The sequence below is a fragment of the Podarcis pityusensis genome (assembly GCF_964106645.2).
Source record: "Podarcis pityusensis genome assembly, chromosome: 2".
NCBI classification, from domain to species: Eukaryota; Metazoa; Chordata; class Lepidosauria; order Squamata; family Lacertidae; genus Podarcis; species Podarcis pityusensis.
Genome location: NC_138029.1, coordinates 120,227,946 through 120,246,656, shown reverse-complemented (window position 1 = coordinate 120,246,656; position 18,711 = coordinate 120,227,946). Strand labels below are relative to the sequence as shown.

The following is an 18,711-nucleotide window of genomic DNA, read 5'->3' as shown; positions in this document are numbered from 1 at the left end:
GCAGGTCTTGTGCAGTGGAGAGAGAACAGAAGGAAATCTTTGGGGAAAGCACAGGATGAGATGATGGAGCAGAACTACCTGAGTCAGGATGGACCAAGGAGGGGAAAGAGAAGCCACACAGACCGGAAGACAGACAAATCCATCGTTCCTCATAGTAGCCTCTTCACTGTGCAAGGAGAACAGCCAGAAAACAGAGATGCTTTGAAAGCATTCACAGAGGAGAAAACAATTCAAAGCACAGAGTCTGGAGGAATTAGCAGTGGGAGCAGGAACAATGGAAACAGCCCCACATGCCCTACAGAGGTGAAGCGATTTACTTGTTTGGAGTGTGGAAGGAGCTTCAGGAATCAGAAGCAGTTTGCTGCCCATCAGAAGATTCATACAGGACAGAAACCTCATAAATGTGCAGACTGTGGAACAAGCTTCCGCACGAAATGGAAACTTAAAGTACATGAAAGAATCCACACAGGGGAGAAACCTTTCAAATGTTCAGAGTGTGAGAAAAGCTTCACTGACCACTCAAACCTTTCTAGACATACAAGAACTCACACAGGGGAGAAGCCTTACAAATGTTCGGAGTGCGATAAATGTTTCGCACACAACTTCCACCTTGCAGTACATAAAAGAACTCACAAAGGGGAGAAGCCTTTCAAATGTTCAGAGTGCGAAAAAAGCTTCACTGACAGCTCATACCTTACAGTACATAAAAGAACCCACACAGGGGAGAAGCCCTACAAATGTTCTGTGTGTGGGAAACATTTCGCACATATCTCAAACCTTAAAGTACATGAAAGAATTCACACAGGGGAGAAACCTTTCAAATGTTCAGATTGTGAGAAAAGCTTCACTGACAGCTCAAGCCTTACTAAACATAAAAGAACTCACACAGGGCAGAAACCTTTCTAATGTTCAGTCTGTAATAAATGTTTTGCTAAGATGTCTAACCTTACTAGACATCAGAGAATTCACAAAGGGCAGAAACCCCGTGAATGCTCAGTGTGTGGTAAGTGTGTCAGTCAGAAATCAAACCTTACTAAATATCTAAAACTTCACAGGAGGAAGACACCTTTTAAGTTATCACTGGGTAGAAAAAGCTTTAGTAAGAGCTCAAATCTTCTTAGTCAACAGATAATTCACAAAAAAAGGTATAAATGTTCAGCTTGCGGGGAAAACTATACTAATCGGTCATATCTTACCAAACATAAAGAATACCACAGAAAGCAGAGAAACCTTATTAATGCTCAGGGTACAGAAAATGTTTCAGCAGCAGGTCAGTCCTTACTAGACATAAGAGAATCATACACAGATGGAACAAAGTCTATGCATGTTCCAAGTGCAGTCAATGTTTCAGTTCAAGGGGACACACATCAAAGAACCCACACAGCACAGAAACCTTTTCAATGGTCAGAGTGTAGAAAAGCCTTCAGTCAGGAGGCAAATCTCCTTAAACATCAAAGAACTCACACAAGAGAGAAACCCTACAAATGCCCGGTGTGTAGAAAAAGCTTCAGTGAGAGCGGAGGTCTTTCCAGACATACAAGTTCTTCCCATATAGGGGAGAAACTGTACAATTGTGAACAATGTGGAAAGAGCTTCACCCGTAAATCAGACCTCAAGAGGCATCAAGAGCACCACACAAAGGAGACGCTCAACCAGGGTTCAAATCTCAGTGAGAGTTTAGATAATGAATCGAGACCTCATGAAGGTGAGAACGCACAACGGATGGAAACCATGTAACTTCTTCAACTATGCTAAGAAGGTCACATCCACACAATACTTTTAAAGCTTCCTCCCAGGGAATCCTGGGAACTTCATTTCTTAAGCGAGCGGGCAATTGTAAGTCCATAGACTTACAGTACAAACTACTTTTCCCATCATTCTTTGGATGAAGCCATGGCAACAGTTATAAATGTATGGTGTGAATGTGACCTCAGTCTCAGCACCCATCTTTTTGGCATCACTGGAGCCACCCAGAGGCTCCATTCCCCAAACCTTCAAATACACACACATACCCATGCTTTGAGGGGGTTCTTGGGTCTTTTTAGTGACGAGAACTCATTGCCTCAGGTTTTGTTGTCCATTTGTGCTGTGGATTTCTTGTGACATTTTTTTGTTTAAAAAAGAAGCTTAATCCACACAAAAGAGAAGCATTTTAAATGCTCAAAATGTGAGCAGGGCTTCCAGTTCAACACGCAGCTCAACGCTCACCAGAGAACCCATGAAGTGGAAAAAACATACAAATGCTCAAAATGCGACAAGGACTTTACTTCTCCGTTTGATCTCATTAAACATAACAGGATGCACATTGAAGAAGGACCTCACAAATGCTCAGAATGCGGAGAGAGCTTCAGGTGCAGCACCTCCCTTATGGAACATCAGAGAATTCATAGAGGAGAGGAGCCAGATTTTGGCCTGAGCCATACTTCTGAACCAAGTCTTGTTGAACAAAATGTAACGCGCCCTGAAAAGAAATGTTTCATATGTTCCATTTGTTCCAGAACATTTGGGTGCAGCGGAAGCCTTGGGTTACATCAACTGAAGCATAAATAGGAGACATCCGCAGAGCTTCTCAGGCTGAAGCAAGACCCTTTTTTAAATATCCAATTAATCAGCACAAGACAATTCCCACGAAATAACCCACAAGTGTGGGGAAATCTTTTATGATAGCGCACTCATTTCACGTCAGTTGAATCGGCACAAGACAGCAATGGAGAGGCAGAGAAATGTTGCAAATGCTTCTGTTTCTCCATTCTTCTACTTCAGTGTATTTTTCCTGTCATGGTACTTCTTTTTAAATGCATGTTTTTATTTGGGACTTGCTTCAATAAGTATTTTAATGTGTTTGCTCTATTCATCAATAAATTTTGTATGTTTTTTATTCCTTTTGCTTCTCTTTTTATTACTCTTGCCTCCTGTCAAGGTTGCACTTTTAAATATGCTGCTGCAGCATTTATTAAATTGTTAGTTTGGGGTTTTTGGTACGGCTTTTCTCATAGCACATGGCTGCACAACCTCTGGCCTGTGGGCCAATCTGTATTCCCCAAGCCATGGCTGCCCAGCGTTGAAGGAAGGCTAACAGGCACCCAGGGTGGGGCAAATCGCCGGCGACGCATGCGTGGCATCGCTATGTATGGCGCAGGCGAGTGGCGCCACGCATGTGCTGTAAATAGCGGTTTGCCACCGCTTGCTCTTGAGCACAGTATGGATGGTGGCAGGATCCTCCACTTGCAGCTATAGCGCTGGCAGAGGGATCCCACCGCCATCCGTATGGCGCTCAAGCGGCGCCAGTGGCAAACCGCTATGTACGGCACATGCGCGGCACTGCGCACATGCCCTGTACGGAGAGATGCTGTGTATGCCCTGTACGGAGAGACGCCGCACATGTGCCGTACATAGCGGTTTGCCCCCAGCACCACTTGACCACCGTAAGGACACTGGCGGGATCCTCTGCACACGGGGCAGGGCATAGCTCTCATGAATAGTAGCCATCAATAGTTTCATCTGTCATAAATGGGTGCAATCCTCTTGGAAAGCCATTGCGTGACTGAGCACATGATCCTACCAGTTACTCTAGGCTTCCGATTTGGAGAGGATGCCTAAGGGTTATTCTCCTGCTTCATCCAGACACTCTGGGAGTACAATGTGAAAATGCTCATCATCTATTTCCCACCCAAACTACACATTATGTTTTTGGTTTCTTTGCTGCATAAACAAACAACCAATTGTGTGGGATGATGGCTGTTGTGGTCCTACAAACATTGGAAGAGTCACAGGTCCCTCACCACAAGTATATATGTTTACGCTTGTACTGTATGTACTGTTACAGGCTTTTGGGAAGTCAGTCTGGATGATACCCATGAGTGCCTTTCATTTTTTTTAGAATAATTTTTATTGAATTTTTCCATATTTCATTTAATTCAATACACATATTCACAACTTGTATTATTTGCTCAAAATGAGCTTAGACTTCCTTCTATCTCTCTTTCTGACATCCCTATAGTCTATAACTTATTTTTCGCATTCCCGAAGTCATTTCTTTATCGTATAGTCACCTTAAAATATGTTTACAAATCAACATCTTAATTTCATATTACAAAACACTTCACGTTAATGCTACAAATGTTTTTAAATGAGTACAATTTTCTTTCAGGTAAATAATAAATTTGCTCCAGTCCTTTTGATATTTTTCTTCAGGCCGATTCCTGATTCTCCCCGTCAGCTTTGCCAACTCCACAAATTCTACCATTTTTATTCTCCAGTCTTCCAGTGTAGGGAGTTCTTGCTGCTTCCACCTTTGAGCCAGGAAGGTTCTCGCTGCTGTTGTGGCATACATAAATAAATTTACATCTTTTTTATAAATTTCTTCCTCAGTTAGCCCTAATAAAGATGCCTCTGGTTTTTTACTGAAGTTATATTTTAGTATCTTTTTTAGTTCATTGTAAATAATGTCCCCAAAAGCCTTAACCTTAGCACAGGACCACCACATATGTAGGAAGTTCCCTTCCTTCACCTTACATTTCCAACATAATTTGTCCTGGCACCTATACATTTTGGCCGGCTTACCCGGGGTGATGTACCAACGGTACATCATTTTCATTAGATTCTCTTGAAGAGCCACACATGCAGTAAATTTAATTGTTTTATTCCACATTACCTCCCATCTCTCAAAAGCAATATTGTGTCCCAAATCTTGTGCCCATCTTATCATTGTGCTTTTTACCTCCTCATCCTTTGTGTTCCATTCTAATAATACTTTATACATTTTTGACATCACTTTCTTTTTACTGCCCAACAATTCTGTTTCTATTTTAGATTTAGTATTGCTAAATCCATTACTTTTGTAATCTTTCCTGAAAACATCTTGTAATTGATGATATTGTAGCCAATCAGTTAGTTTTCCCCTCAATTCTTCAAATGATTTTAGTTTTAGTTTGCTGTCAACTTCTTCCCCTACGTCTCTATATGTTGCCCACTCCTTCCCCATATTCTTCTTTTTTACAGCAAATGCCTCCAATGGCGAAATCCACCATGGAGTTTTTCTTTCTAACAGGTTTTTATGTCTATTCCATACTTCATACAGGGATTTTCTAATAAAATGGTGCAGAAATCCTTTATGTACATTCACTTTCCCGTACCACATGCCATCGGAACCTGTTATCGAAACCTTCTAGATCTCATATCTCCTCATTGTCAAATGTCATATAATCTCTCAACCAACTTAGACAAGCTGCTTCGTAATAAATTTTTAGATCTGGCTGGGAAAAGCCGCCTCTTTCTTTTGCATCAGTCAGGATTTTATATTTAATCCTGGGTTTCTTTCCCAGCCAGATAAATTTAGATATCCGCTTTCTCCAAGTTTCGAATTGCTTTGTTCCACATATTAACCCATGAGTGCCTTTCAGGTCTACGATCCTGTATCTGTGAGTTTAAAATCTAGTAGAAGCTGCTGCCACTGCTGAACCAGTCAGACCGTCTCTTTCTAAGCTAATGGACTAAGCTGGCCAGTTAAGTACCGCCATCTACATGTCCAATGAGATGGCTGAATGCTGCATCATCCTAGGGTGGAGAACAATAGCCCTGGCAACAACAAATTCAAAACAAAACAAAACAAAACAAAACAAGAAGGCCATAAATCAACGTGCACAGGGAAAAGAGGATCTCTATCCATCTATCTATCATCTATCTATCTATCTATCTATCATCTATCTATATCTCTATCTATCTCTATATCTCTACTGTCTGAGTTCCCTTTTCAGATCACACTTCCTCCCTGCTGCAGTTTGCTTTTCTGTGAACTCCAGTTCCCAGCAGCCTTTGCACTTCTCACATAAATGATCAACACCTGGCCTCATTTATCTGAGCCAACACCCAAGTGGGTTAATGAAGGGGCTTGAGATGAAGAAGGAAAGCCTGTGAATTCACCAGTGTTTACCAGAAGGGGTGAGCTGAAGCCTACCAAGAACTCAAGAGAAGACATGCTGGGATTTGGGTAGAAAATTCTGAACTGGCGTCCCTGTTTTCCCCCTCACCTTTGTGGCATTTAAATGCCGACTTGATCTCACAAGGGGCTGCTGCTCTGGGCCTCGAGTGCAGACCTGCCTTAGTCCTAAGGGGACCTGGGTGAGTCAAAGGAGGCTGGCATTCCTCTGGAGCAGTCACGTCCAACAGGTAGAGTGTGATCTACCGGTAGATCACCGAACGTCTGTGGTAGCTCACTGGTAGATCATGGGTAAACTGGGGTGGGATCAAGAAGGTAGCCTCTTGCCTTTTGCATTAATTAAACATATCACTAAGGGGGAGCGTCCAAGTAGGAGCATGATTGCTTAAGGGAGAGTCCTTGGGGAACTGCAATCCAGAGTCAATAACAGAAGGGAAAAGAGGGAAAGGGTGTGTTTTAGGTCTTCTGCAGGTGGAGGAATCTACATTTCTGGAGCAAATATCAACAGAGTCTTAGGGGGGAGTGAAAACAAGGGATTTCTCATTGTGCAGGAGGAGGAATGTGGGTGGCAAGGAAGGGTGCAAGAGAGAGATTTCTTCCCCTGGGAAGTTGAGATGGGGTGGGGTCCGGAAGGCAGTCTCTTGCCTTTTGTGTTCTGCGTTATTTACATATTTCACTAAGGGGGTAGCTTGTTTAAGGAAGAGCTGCAGCCCAGAATACACAACAGAAAGGAAAAGACGGACAGGATGTGTATTAGGGCTTCTGCAGGTGGAGGTGGCGACATTTCCTGGAGCAAAGATTAAAAGCGTCTTAGGCGGAAGAAACGCAGCTCAATGTTAGAGTGCCTGCCTTGCATTGCTGAAGGTGGCAAGTTCAATCCCCAGAATCTCCATGTAGGACTTGGGAGAGGCTTCCTGTAAGAAACACTGGAGAGCTGCTGCCAGTCAGTGTAGACAGTATGGAGCTAAGTGGTCAAGTTACTATTCTCTTGTGTATATGAGGGTCATGAAGGAAAAGAATCATTTGTGAACTATTTTCCTAAAACAGTAAGATGGAGAGTGCCTAGTGTGCATATGGGGATACTCGTGTGCTTCTAATTCTCTGTATTTCCTGTTTCTCAAGGTGCCTTGTTTCAAACAATCTACTTTCCTGAACAGGCCAAGGGAAAGTGGCAGCCAGTAGACGAAGCAGAAGACGCCCGTGCCTAAGAAGAAGGTTGCAAGGAGCCCAGTTGGACCACAGCCAGGATGATGATGCTTGATACTTGCAAGGAGCCAGACCTGTGCATTGTCTATGGGGAACCCATCAGGCAAAAGCCCATCATCCACAAGAGAACGGGGGGTCAGCAGGAAGCCCACCCAGTTGATGAGGAGGATGAACCCCTTTTTCATGGAGGAAGTTGCAGATCCCCCTGGGAAATCACAGTGCAGACAATTCCTGGTACTGCTAAGGAGCAGGATGTGTGCATTGTGGGTGAGGAGAACATCTGGCACTACCCCAACACCTGCGAGAGAAATATGTGTTTGCAGAAAATGAGCTCAGGGGAGGGTCCAGTTTACAGCAAAGGAGTCTCCAGTGTCCCAAGTAAAACTCCAGCCCAGGCTGTTGTTGATGCCACAGCCAGGATGATGATGCTTGATACTTGCAAGGAGCCAGACCTGTGCATTGTCTATGGCGAACCCATCAGGCCAAAGCCCATCATCCATAAGAGAACTGAGGGTCAGCAGGAAGCCCACCCAGTCGAGGAGGAGGAGGAGGATGTACCCCTTCTTCATGAAAGAAGTTGTAGATCTCCCTGGGAAATCACAGTGCAGACAATTCCTGGTGCTGCTAAGGAGAAGGATGTGTGCATTGTGGGTGAGGAAAACATCTGGCAGAACCCCAACAACTGTATAAGAAAGGCGTGTTTGCAGGAAACCCACTCAGTGGAGAGTCCCGTTCACAGCAAACTAGACTCCAGAGTCCCCAGCGAACCTCCAGCCCAGACTGTTGTTGATGCTGCTAAGGGACAAGACATCTGCATTGTGTCTGAGCAACGTGTCCTACAAAAGCCCATCATCCATATCAGAATTGGGTATGCTAAGGAAACACACCCAGGGAAGGATGTAGTTAAGCCTGTTGCAGGCGGAGAAGAATGGAAAGGCCCCAATGAATCTACTTTCCAAGCCGTTCTTAATGCTACCAAGGAACAAGACTCCTGCGTTGGGTACGAGGAAATGGTTAGTCAGAAGCCCATTTTTCAAGGAAGGGCCCCCAGTGAAGCCACAGCTCAGAGAGGTATGGATACTGGTAAGTAATGGGACTCCCAGGTAATGCATATTGGGGAGGGAATGCCCCGGGCAGAATTCCTTCTGAGCTCCAGGCCTTAATGACAAGAACAGAAGGCTAGTTTGAGGTCATCCCATGCTACACCAACTTAGAGTACACCCACTAAAAGTAATGGACTGTCATAGAACCCACTCTATGTAGGTTCTCTTTGCTGGGGAAACAATACTGCTCTTGAGTTGTGGGGGGGGGGGGGGCTTGTGCAGAAATTTTAAAAAAGAAATTATATACAGTGGTACCTCAGGTTAAGTACTTAATTCGTTCCGGAGGTCCGTTCTTAACCTCAAACTCTTCTTAACCTGAAGCACCACTTTAGCTAATGGGGCCTCCTGCTGCCGCTGCACCGCCGCACCGCATTTTCTGTTCTCATCCTGAAGCAAAGTTCTTAACCCAAGGTACTATTTCTGGGTTAGCGGAGTCTGTAATCTGAAGTGTATGCAACACGAGGTACCACTGTATTACATCTCTGATACCAATTTAACTTTGAGCTCCAACAATTCGGTTTGAAATCTAGATTTTTTATTTTCAAAATCTAAATTTCTTTTATCTCCATTAAATATATCATTTACTTGATGATATTGCAACCAACCCATAAGTACTTCTTCTATTTGATTGTATGATTGAAGTTTTAATCCTTTATCGGTTTCCATCAATATCTCACCGTAGGTGGCCCACCTTACCTCCATATTTAATTTTTTAACACTCAGTGCCCCTATTGGCGATAGCCACCATGGTGTTTTCCATTCTAACAGATTTTTATATTTGTCCCAAACTTCATAAATTGACTTTCTTATCGCGTGATTTAGAAACCCTTTACAAACTTTTACTTTGTCATACCAAAGGTAAGAATGCCACCCAGATCTGTTATCATAACCTTCCAAGTATAAATCCGTATTTTCCAATGTTATCCACTCTTTCAACCAACACAGGCAGGACGCCTCGTAATAGAGTTTCAAATCTGGCATTGAGAATCCACCTCTTTCTTTTTTTATCTATTAAAAGTTTAGATTTTATCCTTGGTTTTTTCCTTTGCCAGATGAACCTCGGTAGTACTTTTTGTCATTCCATAAATTGCCCTGGTCCTTTATTTACCAGAATCATTTGGAATAAAAACAAGATCTTGAGTTTTATATATATGTAAGGCTGCTGGGAAAGCGTTCTGGGCTATCTGCAGCCCCCCCGATCTCTGAGTGTCCTCTGGAGAGCATAGCTCTGGAAAGGCATTCCCTTCTTCTCCAGGGCGCTCCAGCGACATAAACCAACTTGATTTATGCACGCTAATCTTCTGGCAATGCACAGCAAGAAGAATGAACCATCTGTAGATCTAAACTATGTATTTATTTACACTATATTACACAGACACAGAATCATGACGCTCTCTCTCATTCAGCACCGAAAGAGAACAGAGTACATTACATAATACATATAGATAGGACTATATCCGGTTCTCATGCTTCCTTTCCGACAGACCGTGTGATTTCCACTAATTACAAAATGCAGTCTCAGAAGAGTGATATTGCTAACAAAGGCTTGTGCAGAAATTTCTCAGTTTAACTATGTACTTTTTGATGTTTCATTTGTTGCTCATAGTATTTTGCTGTATTTTCTACTCCAAAGAACTAGAAAAGTTTCGGTCAGGAGATGGTGTGGTTGCTCAAGAGCAAGCAGGCAAGACTCCAACCTGTCTTTTCCAGGCTTTATTATCTGTACAACCTATCTTACAGTGAAGAGCGTCACAAGTCCATGTCTGCTCAGTCGCTAGCAGAATCTGGGAGTGGGCGGTCCTTATACCTTACCCAGCATAACAGTCGTGTGACCCCCATCCTTCTCCTCTCTCTCTGTGCGCAAACCTACTGCACAACATGGACACTGGCAAAGGGGTACTTGCCTCCCATCCCCTTTGCTCAGGATCAGTGTTGAGGCTCTCCCTAGCATCTTCTGATCCCTGCGCCCCTTCCCCACTGGAGGCAGGGCTTCCCTCCTCGCAGAGGAAGAACTGCTTCGCAAGATCTTCGGAGGCTCCCTGTAACACAACTGCTCTTCCACCACTCGCCTCTGAGCTGATGGCAGTTCCCTGACAGTTTCAGTGCATCAGGAATCAGAAATCTTGCTCTAACCAGGAGGAACAACATAGCTATGCTCCCTAAAGCCAATCTAAGCTTGCAACTGGACACTGATGAAACTTTGGCTCTGTCATAGAACCCACTCTATTTAGGTTCTGCTTGCTGGGGAAACAGCAGGACTGTTTGCTGGGGAAGCTGTACTGTTCTTGAGTTGTATACAGTGTGTGTGTGTGTGTGTGTACACACACACACACACACACACACACACACACCCCAACCATATTTTTCGCTCTATAAGATGCATCAGACCATAAGACGCACCTAGTTTTTGGAAGAGGAAAAGGGGGGGGGGGGAATCTGAATCCCAGAAGCCAGGACAGCAAGCGGTATCACTGTGCAGCCCTGGCTTATGGGGTAGCCACTCAAAGCCTCTGCCCGAGAGAGGCTGTGCACGGCTAAGCAAGAAGCCAAGACAGCCAGCGGGATCGCAGCGCTTTTCCTCCTCGGGAAAAGCCCCCAAGAGCCGCACACACACTCCACACGGCTCTTTAAGGGGAGCGCTGAGCAGAGCCTCCCACCTGCATTCGCTCCATAAGACGCACACACACTTCCCCTTACTTTTTAGGAGGGGAAAAGGGTGTCTTATTGAGCGAAAAATACAGTAAGCCTTGTAGACAAATTTTTCAATTTAGCTGGGTACTTTTTGATTTTTTGTTATTTGTTCACAACTACTTTCCCTATGTTCGTAGTCTGCTACTTTGGCTGTATTGTCTGCTCTTGAGCACTAGAAAAGTTTCAAAGTACCAAGAATTAGAAATCTTGATCTAACCTCATGATGGACAAAAAATATAGCTATGCTTCCTAAAGGCAATGTAAGCTTCCACCTGCAGACTGAGAAAGTATTCGCTCTAAAGATTAGGAACTTGCTGGTGAATCTGATGCAATGGCAAAACCAGACTCAGGATATTGAGCAGAGTGGAAAGAAAGGTCACCCATGATGGCAACTCATTGCCCGCTTTGGCAGCAATGGCCCCAAAAGTGTAACAAAATACGAAATATATTAGATTGAATCACTCTGTTTCCATCTCTCTATAACATCCATGTTTTCCTTCTCTCTTATCCAGCAGGTGTTGTGCAATGGAGACAGAACAGAAGGAAATCTTCAAAAAAAGCACAGGATGAGATGGTGGAGCAGAACCTCCTGAGTCACAAAGGACCAAGGAGGGAAAAGAGAAGCCACAGAAAACGGAAGACAGACAAATCCATCGTTCCTCAAAGTAGCTTCTTCACTGAGCAAGGAGAACAACCAGAAAACAGAGATGCTTTGAGAACATCCACAAAGGAGAAAACAATTCAAAGGGCAGAGTCTGGAGAAATAAGCAGTGGGAGCAGAAACAATGGAAACAGCCCCACATGCCCTACAGAGGTGAAGCGATTTACTTGTTTGGAGTGTGGAAGGAGCTTCAGGTATCAGAAGCAGTTTGCTGCCCATCAGAAGATTCACACAGGACAGAAATCACATAAATGTGCAGACTGTGGAAAGAGCTTCCGCAAGAAATGGAACCTTAAAGTACATAAAATAACCCACACAGGGGAGAAGCCTTTCAAATGTACAGTGTGCAAGAAAAGCTTTAATGTGAGATCAAACCTTAATGCACATCAAAGAACTCACACAAGGGTGAAGCCCTACAAATGTTCTGTGTGTGGGAAACGTTTCGCACGCAGTTCATACCTTAATGCACATCAAAGAACTCACACAAGGAAGAAGCCCTACAAATGTTCTGTGTGTGGGAAACGTTTCGCACACAGCTCATATCTTACAGTACATAAGAGAACTCACACAGGGGAGAAACCTTTCAAATGTTCAAAGTGTGAGAAAAGTTTCAATTACAGCTCAAACCTTACTAAACATAAAAGAACTCACACAGGGGAGAAACCTTTCAAATGTTCAGTCTGTAATAAATGTTTTGCTCAGACGTCAAACCTTACTAGTCATCAGAGCATTCACAAAGGGCAGAGACCCCATGAATGCTCAATATGTGGAAAGAGCTTCACCCGTAAATCAAACCTCAAGAGGCATCAAAAGTACCACACAAGGGAGACGCCCAACCAGGGTTCAAATCTCAGTCAGAGTTTAGATGATGAATCGAGACCTCATGAAGGTGAGAACGCACAGCGGATTTAAACTGTGTAACTTCAACTATGCTAAGAAGGTCGCATCCACACAATACTTTTAAAGCTTCCCCCCAAGGAATCCTGGGAACTTCAGTTCTTAAGGGAGCTGGCAATTGTAGGTCTATGAAGTACAAACTACTGTTTCCAGAATTCTTTTAACAAACCATAGAAAAGCTATAAATGTGCTTTAAAGGGGTGGTGCGAATGTGACCTCAGCCTCGGTGTCCATCTTTTGGGTGTCGCAGGAGCCACCCAGAGGCCTGTCCCTACCTGAACCTCCCAATACACCCACATAATACATGCTTTGGGCAGGTTCTTGAGTCTTTTAAGTGACTAAAACTCATTGCCTCAACTGGGTTGTTGTTTATTGTTTGTGTGGATTCCATGTGATAGTTGAAAAGTTTTTTTACATATAATAAAGTGCCTTCATTTTAGTAAGTTATGCTATGAAAATTGCTCTTGGGAGAATCTAGAGAAAACTCAGCTCTTTCCTTGGCCACAGCAAAGTCAACCAGCACCTTTCTCTCTTGACACTGGGAATTTCTCCCCAATAAATTCATCCGGCTGAATTAAGCATGTTGGGGATAATTTACGTGATTCTTTAGGCTTTTGAAACCAAAGAGAAGGATTGACCCAAGGAAGGAAGGGAAGTTTGAAAGGCTTCAGAGGCTTCCCCGTTGGATATGTAAAATTGGCACAGTAGCTGCTTCTGCTTTTTAGATTTGTTTTGAGACTACCAATCCTGAATAATAAAGTTGTATAAATATTACATTTTGTACTCTTCTGTTTTCTCTGGCTCCTCACAACAAAAATGGACGCAGCTTTCCAATTTAGGTTGCAGTTTGCAGCACACTCAGCACACATTCACACCATAATGATTAATAAAAATAATTTTAATAATTGTAAGTACAATCAAAGGAAGGGAGAAGCAGCTTTTGAGGCCTCGGGGGATTCCTATTGCCTGGTATCTAAACCACTCACAAATCACTCACAGCTCTGCATTCACTCATTGGCTGAAAGGCTGGTGCCTAAAAATAAGGAAGGAAGACACTAGAAGAGCCTCCTTGGGAAGAGCGTTCCAGGAGTGAGGAGGCACCTCAGGAAAGGCCTCTTCTCAGGTTGCCAGGCTCCCGGCCTCTCGTGTCGGAGGCACACGGAGGAGGAGGAGTCTTTTTTTAAGAAAGCTACAAAGGTTGATGTTATTATGTTGACAATATGTGAAACCAAGCCACAATTTAAAAACAAAAGGAGAAAACTATAAATCAAAGTGCAAGAGGGAAAAAGAGGGCATTTCTTTTTCTCTCTCTGCTGTTTAATTTCTCTTTTCAGATCACACTTCTGCCCTGCCACAGTTTGTTTTTCTGTGGACTCTAATTCCCAGCAGCCTTTGCACTTCCCACATAAACGATTAACACCTGGCCCCATTTAGCTGAGCAATCACCCAAGTGGGACAGTGAAGGGGCTTGAGATGAAGAAGGAAAGTCAGTGAATTCACCAATATCTACCAGAAGGGGTGAGCTGGAGCCTACCAAGAACTCAAGATAAGATATGCTGGGATTGGGTAGAAAATTCTGAACTGGGGGTCCCTGTTTTTCCCCTCTTTCTTCTCCTTTGTGGCATTTGAAAGGCAGACTTGATCTCACAAGGGGCTGCTGCTCTGGGCCTCGAGTGTAGACGTTCCTTATCCCTAAGGGGACCTGGGTGAGTCAAAGAAGGAAGAGTGCAAGAGAGGGAATTCTTCCCATGGATGGGTAAACTGGGGTGGGGTCGGGCAGGTAGCTTCTTTCCCCTTGCCTTTTGCATTAATTAAATATTACACAATGATTGCTTAAGGGAGAGTCCTTAGCCCCAAGGGGACCTGGGTGAGTCAAAGGATGACAGCCCTTTGGAAGAATGAGAAAGTGAAAACATGGGATTTCTCACTGTGCAGGAGGAGGAATGTGGGTAGCAAGGAAGGGTGCAGGAGAGAGATTTCTTCCCCTGGGAGGGTGAGATGGGGTGGGGTCCGGAAGGCAGCCTCTTGCCTTTTGTGTTTTTATTGGTTTTTCAATTAGATACTCCACATACACATATTGTACTACATTTTACAATTATACTTGCTCTTCAGTGCTGACTTGCCTCCTTCTTTCTTCTGCTTTTTATATCACATATAATTTTATCGCATTATTTTCTTCCATTTTATATATTGTTATCATTTTCCATATTTGAGCATAGTGTATCCATAAACAAATAAGTCCTCAGGTTTATACAATTCTTGTTGTCAATCTGTATTCATTTACCACTACTGTTAGTTATATTAGCTTCCTTATACATTTTGCTTCTTATTATTTTCATTATCCATCACTTTTCTTAATCTTTCCCGTTATTAGGTTTGTTTCCAATTTTACTAGTTTTACTATTTGATCTTTTCTTTCCTTTATACAACATAAATTTTTCCAATTCTTTTTGAAATGTTTCCTCACCCTGTTGTCGAATATTCCCTGTTAGTTGGGCTATTTCTGCATATTCCATTACCTTCTGTCTCCATTCTTCTACTGTTGGTAATTGCTTCTGTTTCCAAAACTACGCTAACAGGAACCTTGCCGCTTTTGTTGCATATAAAAGCAGTTTCTGGTCGTTCTTAACCAGATCTTTTCCTAACATTCCTAACAAGAATGCCTCTGGCTTTTTCAAAAACATATATATAAATATCTTCTTTAGCTCATTGTATATATTTTCCCAGTACGTTTTTATCTTATCACATGACCACCGCAAGTGAAAGAAATCACCTTCTTTCACCCCACATTTCCAGCAATTCTTGTTTCCTGTTTTGTACATCCTTAACAGTTTAATTGGAGTGAGGTACCATCTGTACATCATTTTTAACAGATTTTCTTTTAACAAAGTGCATGCTGTGAATTTTAGTCCAGTGTTCCATAATTTTATCCACTTCTCATATTCAATGCTATGGCCAACATCCATTGCCCATTTAATCATGACGCTCTTGATTTCTTCGTCTTTTGTACACCATTCTAATAAAAACTCACAGACCTTTGACAATATTTTTGTGTTGTTTTATAATACTGCAGTTTCTAATATTGATTTGGTTTGTTCGAAACCTCTTGCTCTTTTATCTTTTGAGAAAATGTCATTCATTTGATGATACTCCATCCAACTTGATAATTTATCTTTTAGTTCCTCCTAAGGCCTGATCTTTATTACATTATTTTCTTCTATAAATATGTCTCTGTGCGCTAGCCATTCTCCTTTCATATTTAATTTTTTCATAGAGAAGGCTTCTTGGGGTTACAGCCACCATGGTGTTTTCCTTTCAAACCACTCTTTATATCTCTTCCAAACTTCATACAATGATCTTTTTATAATATGATCTAGAAAGTCTCGGTGTACTCCATCCTTGTCATACCAAAGGTACGCGTGCCACCCGTATCTATTTCCAAACCTCTCTAGATCTAATACGTCTGTGTTCTTCAAACTAAGCCATTCTTTTAACCATGTTATAGAAGCGGCTTCATAATATATTTTAAGATCCGGTAACAAGAAGCCTCCTCTTTCCTTTTTATCCGTCAGAAGTTTAAACTTTATTCTAGGTTTCTTCCCTTGCCATACAAACCTAGAAATCATTTTTTGCCACTCATTGAATTGACCTAATCCGGCAACAATAGGCACAGTTTGGAATAAAAAAAAGCATCTTAGGTAAGACACTCATCTTGACAGCTGCTATCCTTCCCCCGAAGGACACTTTCAATCTGTCCCATATTTCCAAATTTGTCTTTCTTTCTTTCCATGTTGTTTTATAATTGTCCTTGAATAGGTTTGTGTTTTTCAGGGAGAGCCAGACCCCCAAATATTTTATTTTCTTTACCACTGTTATTTCCGTTATACTTTGCAGGTGACCTGTTTGTTCCACGTTCATGTTTTTCACCATCATTTTTATTTTACCCTTATTAATTTTCAATCCTGCCAACATTCCAAATTCTTCAATTACTTTTAATGCTTCCGCTGTCAAAGTTAAAGGTTGTTGTACTGTCAAGACTATATTGTCGGCGAAGGCTTTAACCTTATATTCTTTTTCGCCACACTTTATCCTTGTAATTCTTTCTGTCTCTCTTATATTTACATTTTTCACTAAGGGGGAGCTTGTTTAAGGCAGACCTGCAACCCAGAGTCCACAACGGAAAGGAAAAGAGGGACAGGATGTGTATTAGGGCTTCTGCAGGTGGAGGTTGCTACATTTCCTGGAGCAAAGATCAAAAGAGTCTTAGGATGAAGGAAGGCAGCTCAGTGGTAGAGTGCCTCCCTTACATTGCAAAAGGCGGCACATTCAATCCCCAGTATCTCCATGTAGGGCTTGGGAGAGGCTTCCTGTATGAAACTCTGGAGAGCAGCTTCCAGTCAGTGTAGACAGTACTGAGCTATCCGGAGCGACGTGGGGTGAGCGGCGCGGTGCTTCGAATCATCTGCTTCTTCCACGGAGCGAAGCCGCATAGCTTTTGCCGGAGAGCGCTGACCTTTTCCTGTGGACAATTTGACTTTAAAGTAATTACCCGTGAGTAGAGCTGAAGCGGAAGAATTGGATTTCTAAACGTTTAATTTGGTATCGTAACGGGGAGGTTCAATACAGGAAGTCCGCCTTCCCCTTTTGTAAATAGACTGAGGCAATGAGGTTGCAAGCTGGAGTCCTGGAAAGCCTTTTGTAAAAGACTAAATTTCCATCGGCAAAGAACATTAGCCCCCCCCCTTGGAGGCAGGAGGAGGGGGGGGAATTGCGGACTGAGTATGCCTGTGGGAGAGAGCGAAGAGAGCTAAAATACCGCTGCTCTGACCCTGGAAACGGGCTGCTAGCAGGACTGACGTCTTTTGGAATGTTCATTGACAGCTAGCTAAATAAGAGAAATACATTGTTTCTACTGTCTCCGGCTGCTTTAAAAAGGAGTAAAAGTAACTGAAAATTGAAACTAACTTTGGATTGTTTGAATTGTATTTAAAAGAGGACACTATTGACTATTACAAATAGAAACTGTTTCCCCCAGTGGAAGCCTTTGAAACTGGTTGCTTTACAAGAGCTGGGCTAGGGGAATTTCCAGCTGCAAGATAAAAAACCGTGAGACTCTGGTACTGACCTTGAATCTTTTAAGTGCTATGGCAAATGGAAGGGGAAAAACAGACCAGTCAACTGCTGACAAAACATTAAACAGGAATCTACTTTGATAAGGCAAACTGCGGAGGAAGCCAGGGAAAAAGCCGTTGCTGCTGAATGTAAAGTAACACAACTGGAGAGAAAGAGAGTCCCAGCCCTACAAAGGCAATTTGATGATCATAAGTTGACGCTTGCTATGGTTGAACTTAAAGAAAAACAGACGAATCTGAGGATTAGAGTTCACCTTTGGTGGACATGCCCAAGGATTAAGACACTCTGGGAGATTATTTATAACGAAATGAAAAAGGTATTTAAATATACCCTTTTGAAGAAACCAGAGGCCTTTCTCCTGGGCATGGTCGGCCAATTGGTGTTAAAGAAGGATAGAACTTTTTTTACGTATGCAACAATAGCAGCAAGAATACTCATCGTGAAGTATTGGAAGACACAAGATTTACCCACCCGGGAAGAATGGAGGATGAAGTTGATGGACTATATGGAACTGGCGGAAATGATTGGCAGAAATCCGAGACCAGGGAGAAGAGTCGGTGGAAGAAGACTGGAAAAAGTTTAAAGACTATTTATAGAAATACTGTAAAATTAATGACTGCTAGAAGAATGTTGGAATGAAGTTATATGGCTTTAGTAGAAATGTTATAAGGAATTAAGTATAAATAGATTAATGGAATATTAAAGGAAAAAATATGGTTAGAATGTGTTAAGATAATTATAGGATAGAAAACAGAGGAAGATGGAAAGGAATTGCTGAAACAATTAATAGAAGTGGAATACAAAAAGGGAGGTGTGAGGAGGTCGTTGAAATAAGTGAATGAAAGATAAGATATTGAAATTGTTTGACGTGTTTTAAAATTGTTTTTGTTTTGTTTTGTCAGTTTAATGTGTGAGTGTTGTGTAGTGTTTGTGTATTGTAATGTATTGTATTTTTTATTGTTCTTTTCTTTTTGTGTAGTGTTTAAATTGTTGAAAAAGTAATAAATATTATATTTTAAAAAAAAGACAGTACTGAGCTAAGTGGCCAAAGTTACTATTCTTTTGTGTACATGAAGGAACAT

At 42.3% G+C, this 18,711-nt stretch overlaps 1 protein-coding gene across 1 annotated transcript; it reads left to right on the top strand.

Annotated features, from left to right (window-relative positions):
• Positions 1 to 7,086: 7,086 nt before the first annotated feature.
• Positions 7,087 to 13,270, top strand: LOC308469480 (uncharacterized protein). The gene is made up of 2 exons (XM_080991996.1): positions 7,087 to 8,227; positions 11,451 to 13,270. The coding sequence occupies exons 1-2, from the start codon at positions 7,186 to 7,188 to the stop codon at positions 12,509 to 12,511; spliced, it is 2,103 nt and encodes a 700-aa protein (XP_080848122.1). The 5' UTR covers positions 7,087 to 7,185; the 3' UTR covers positions 12,512 to 13,270.
• The last annotated feature ends 5,441 nt before the right edge of the window (positions 13,271 to 18,711 follow it).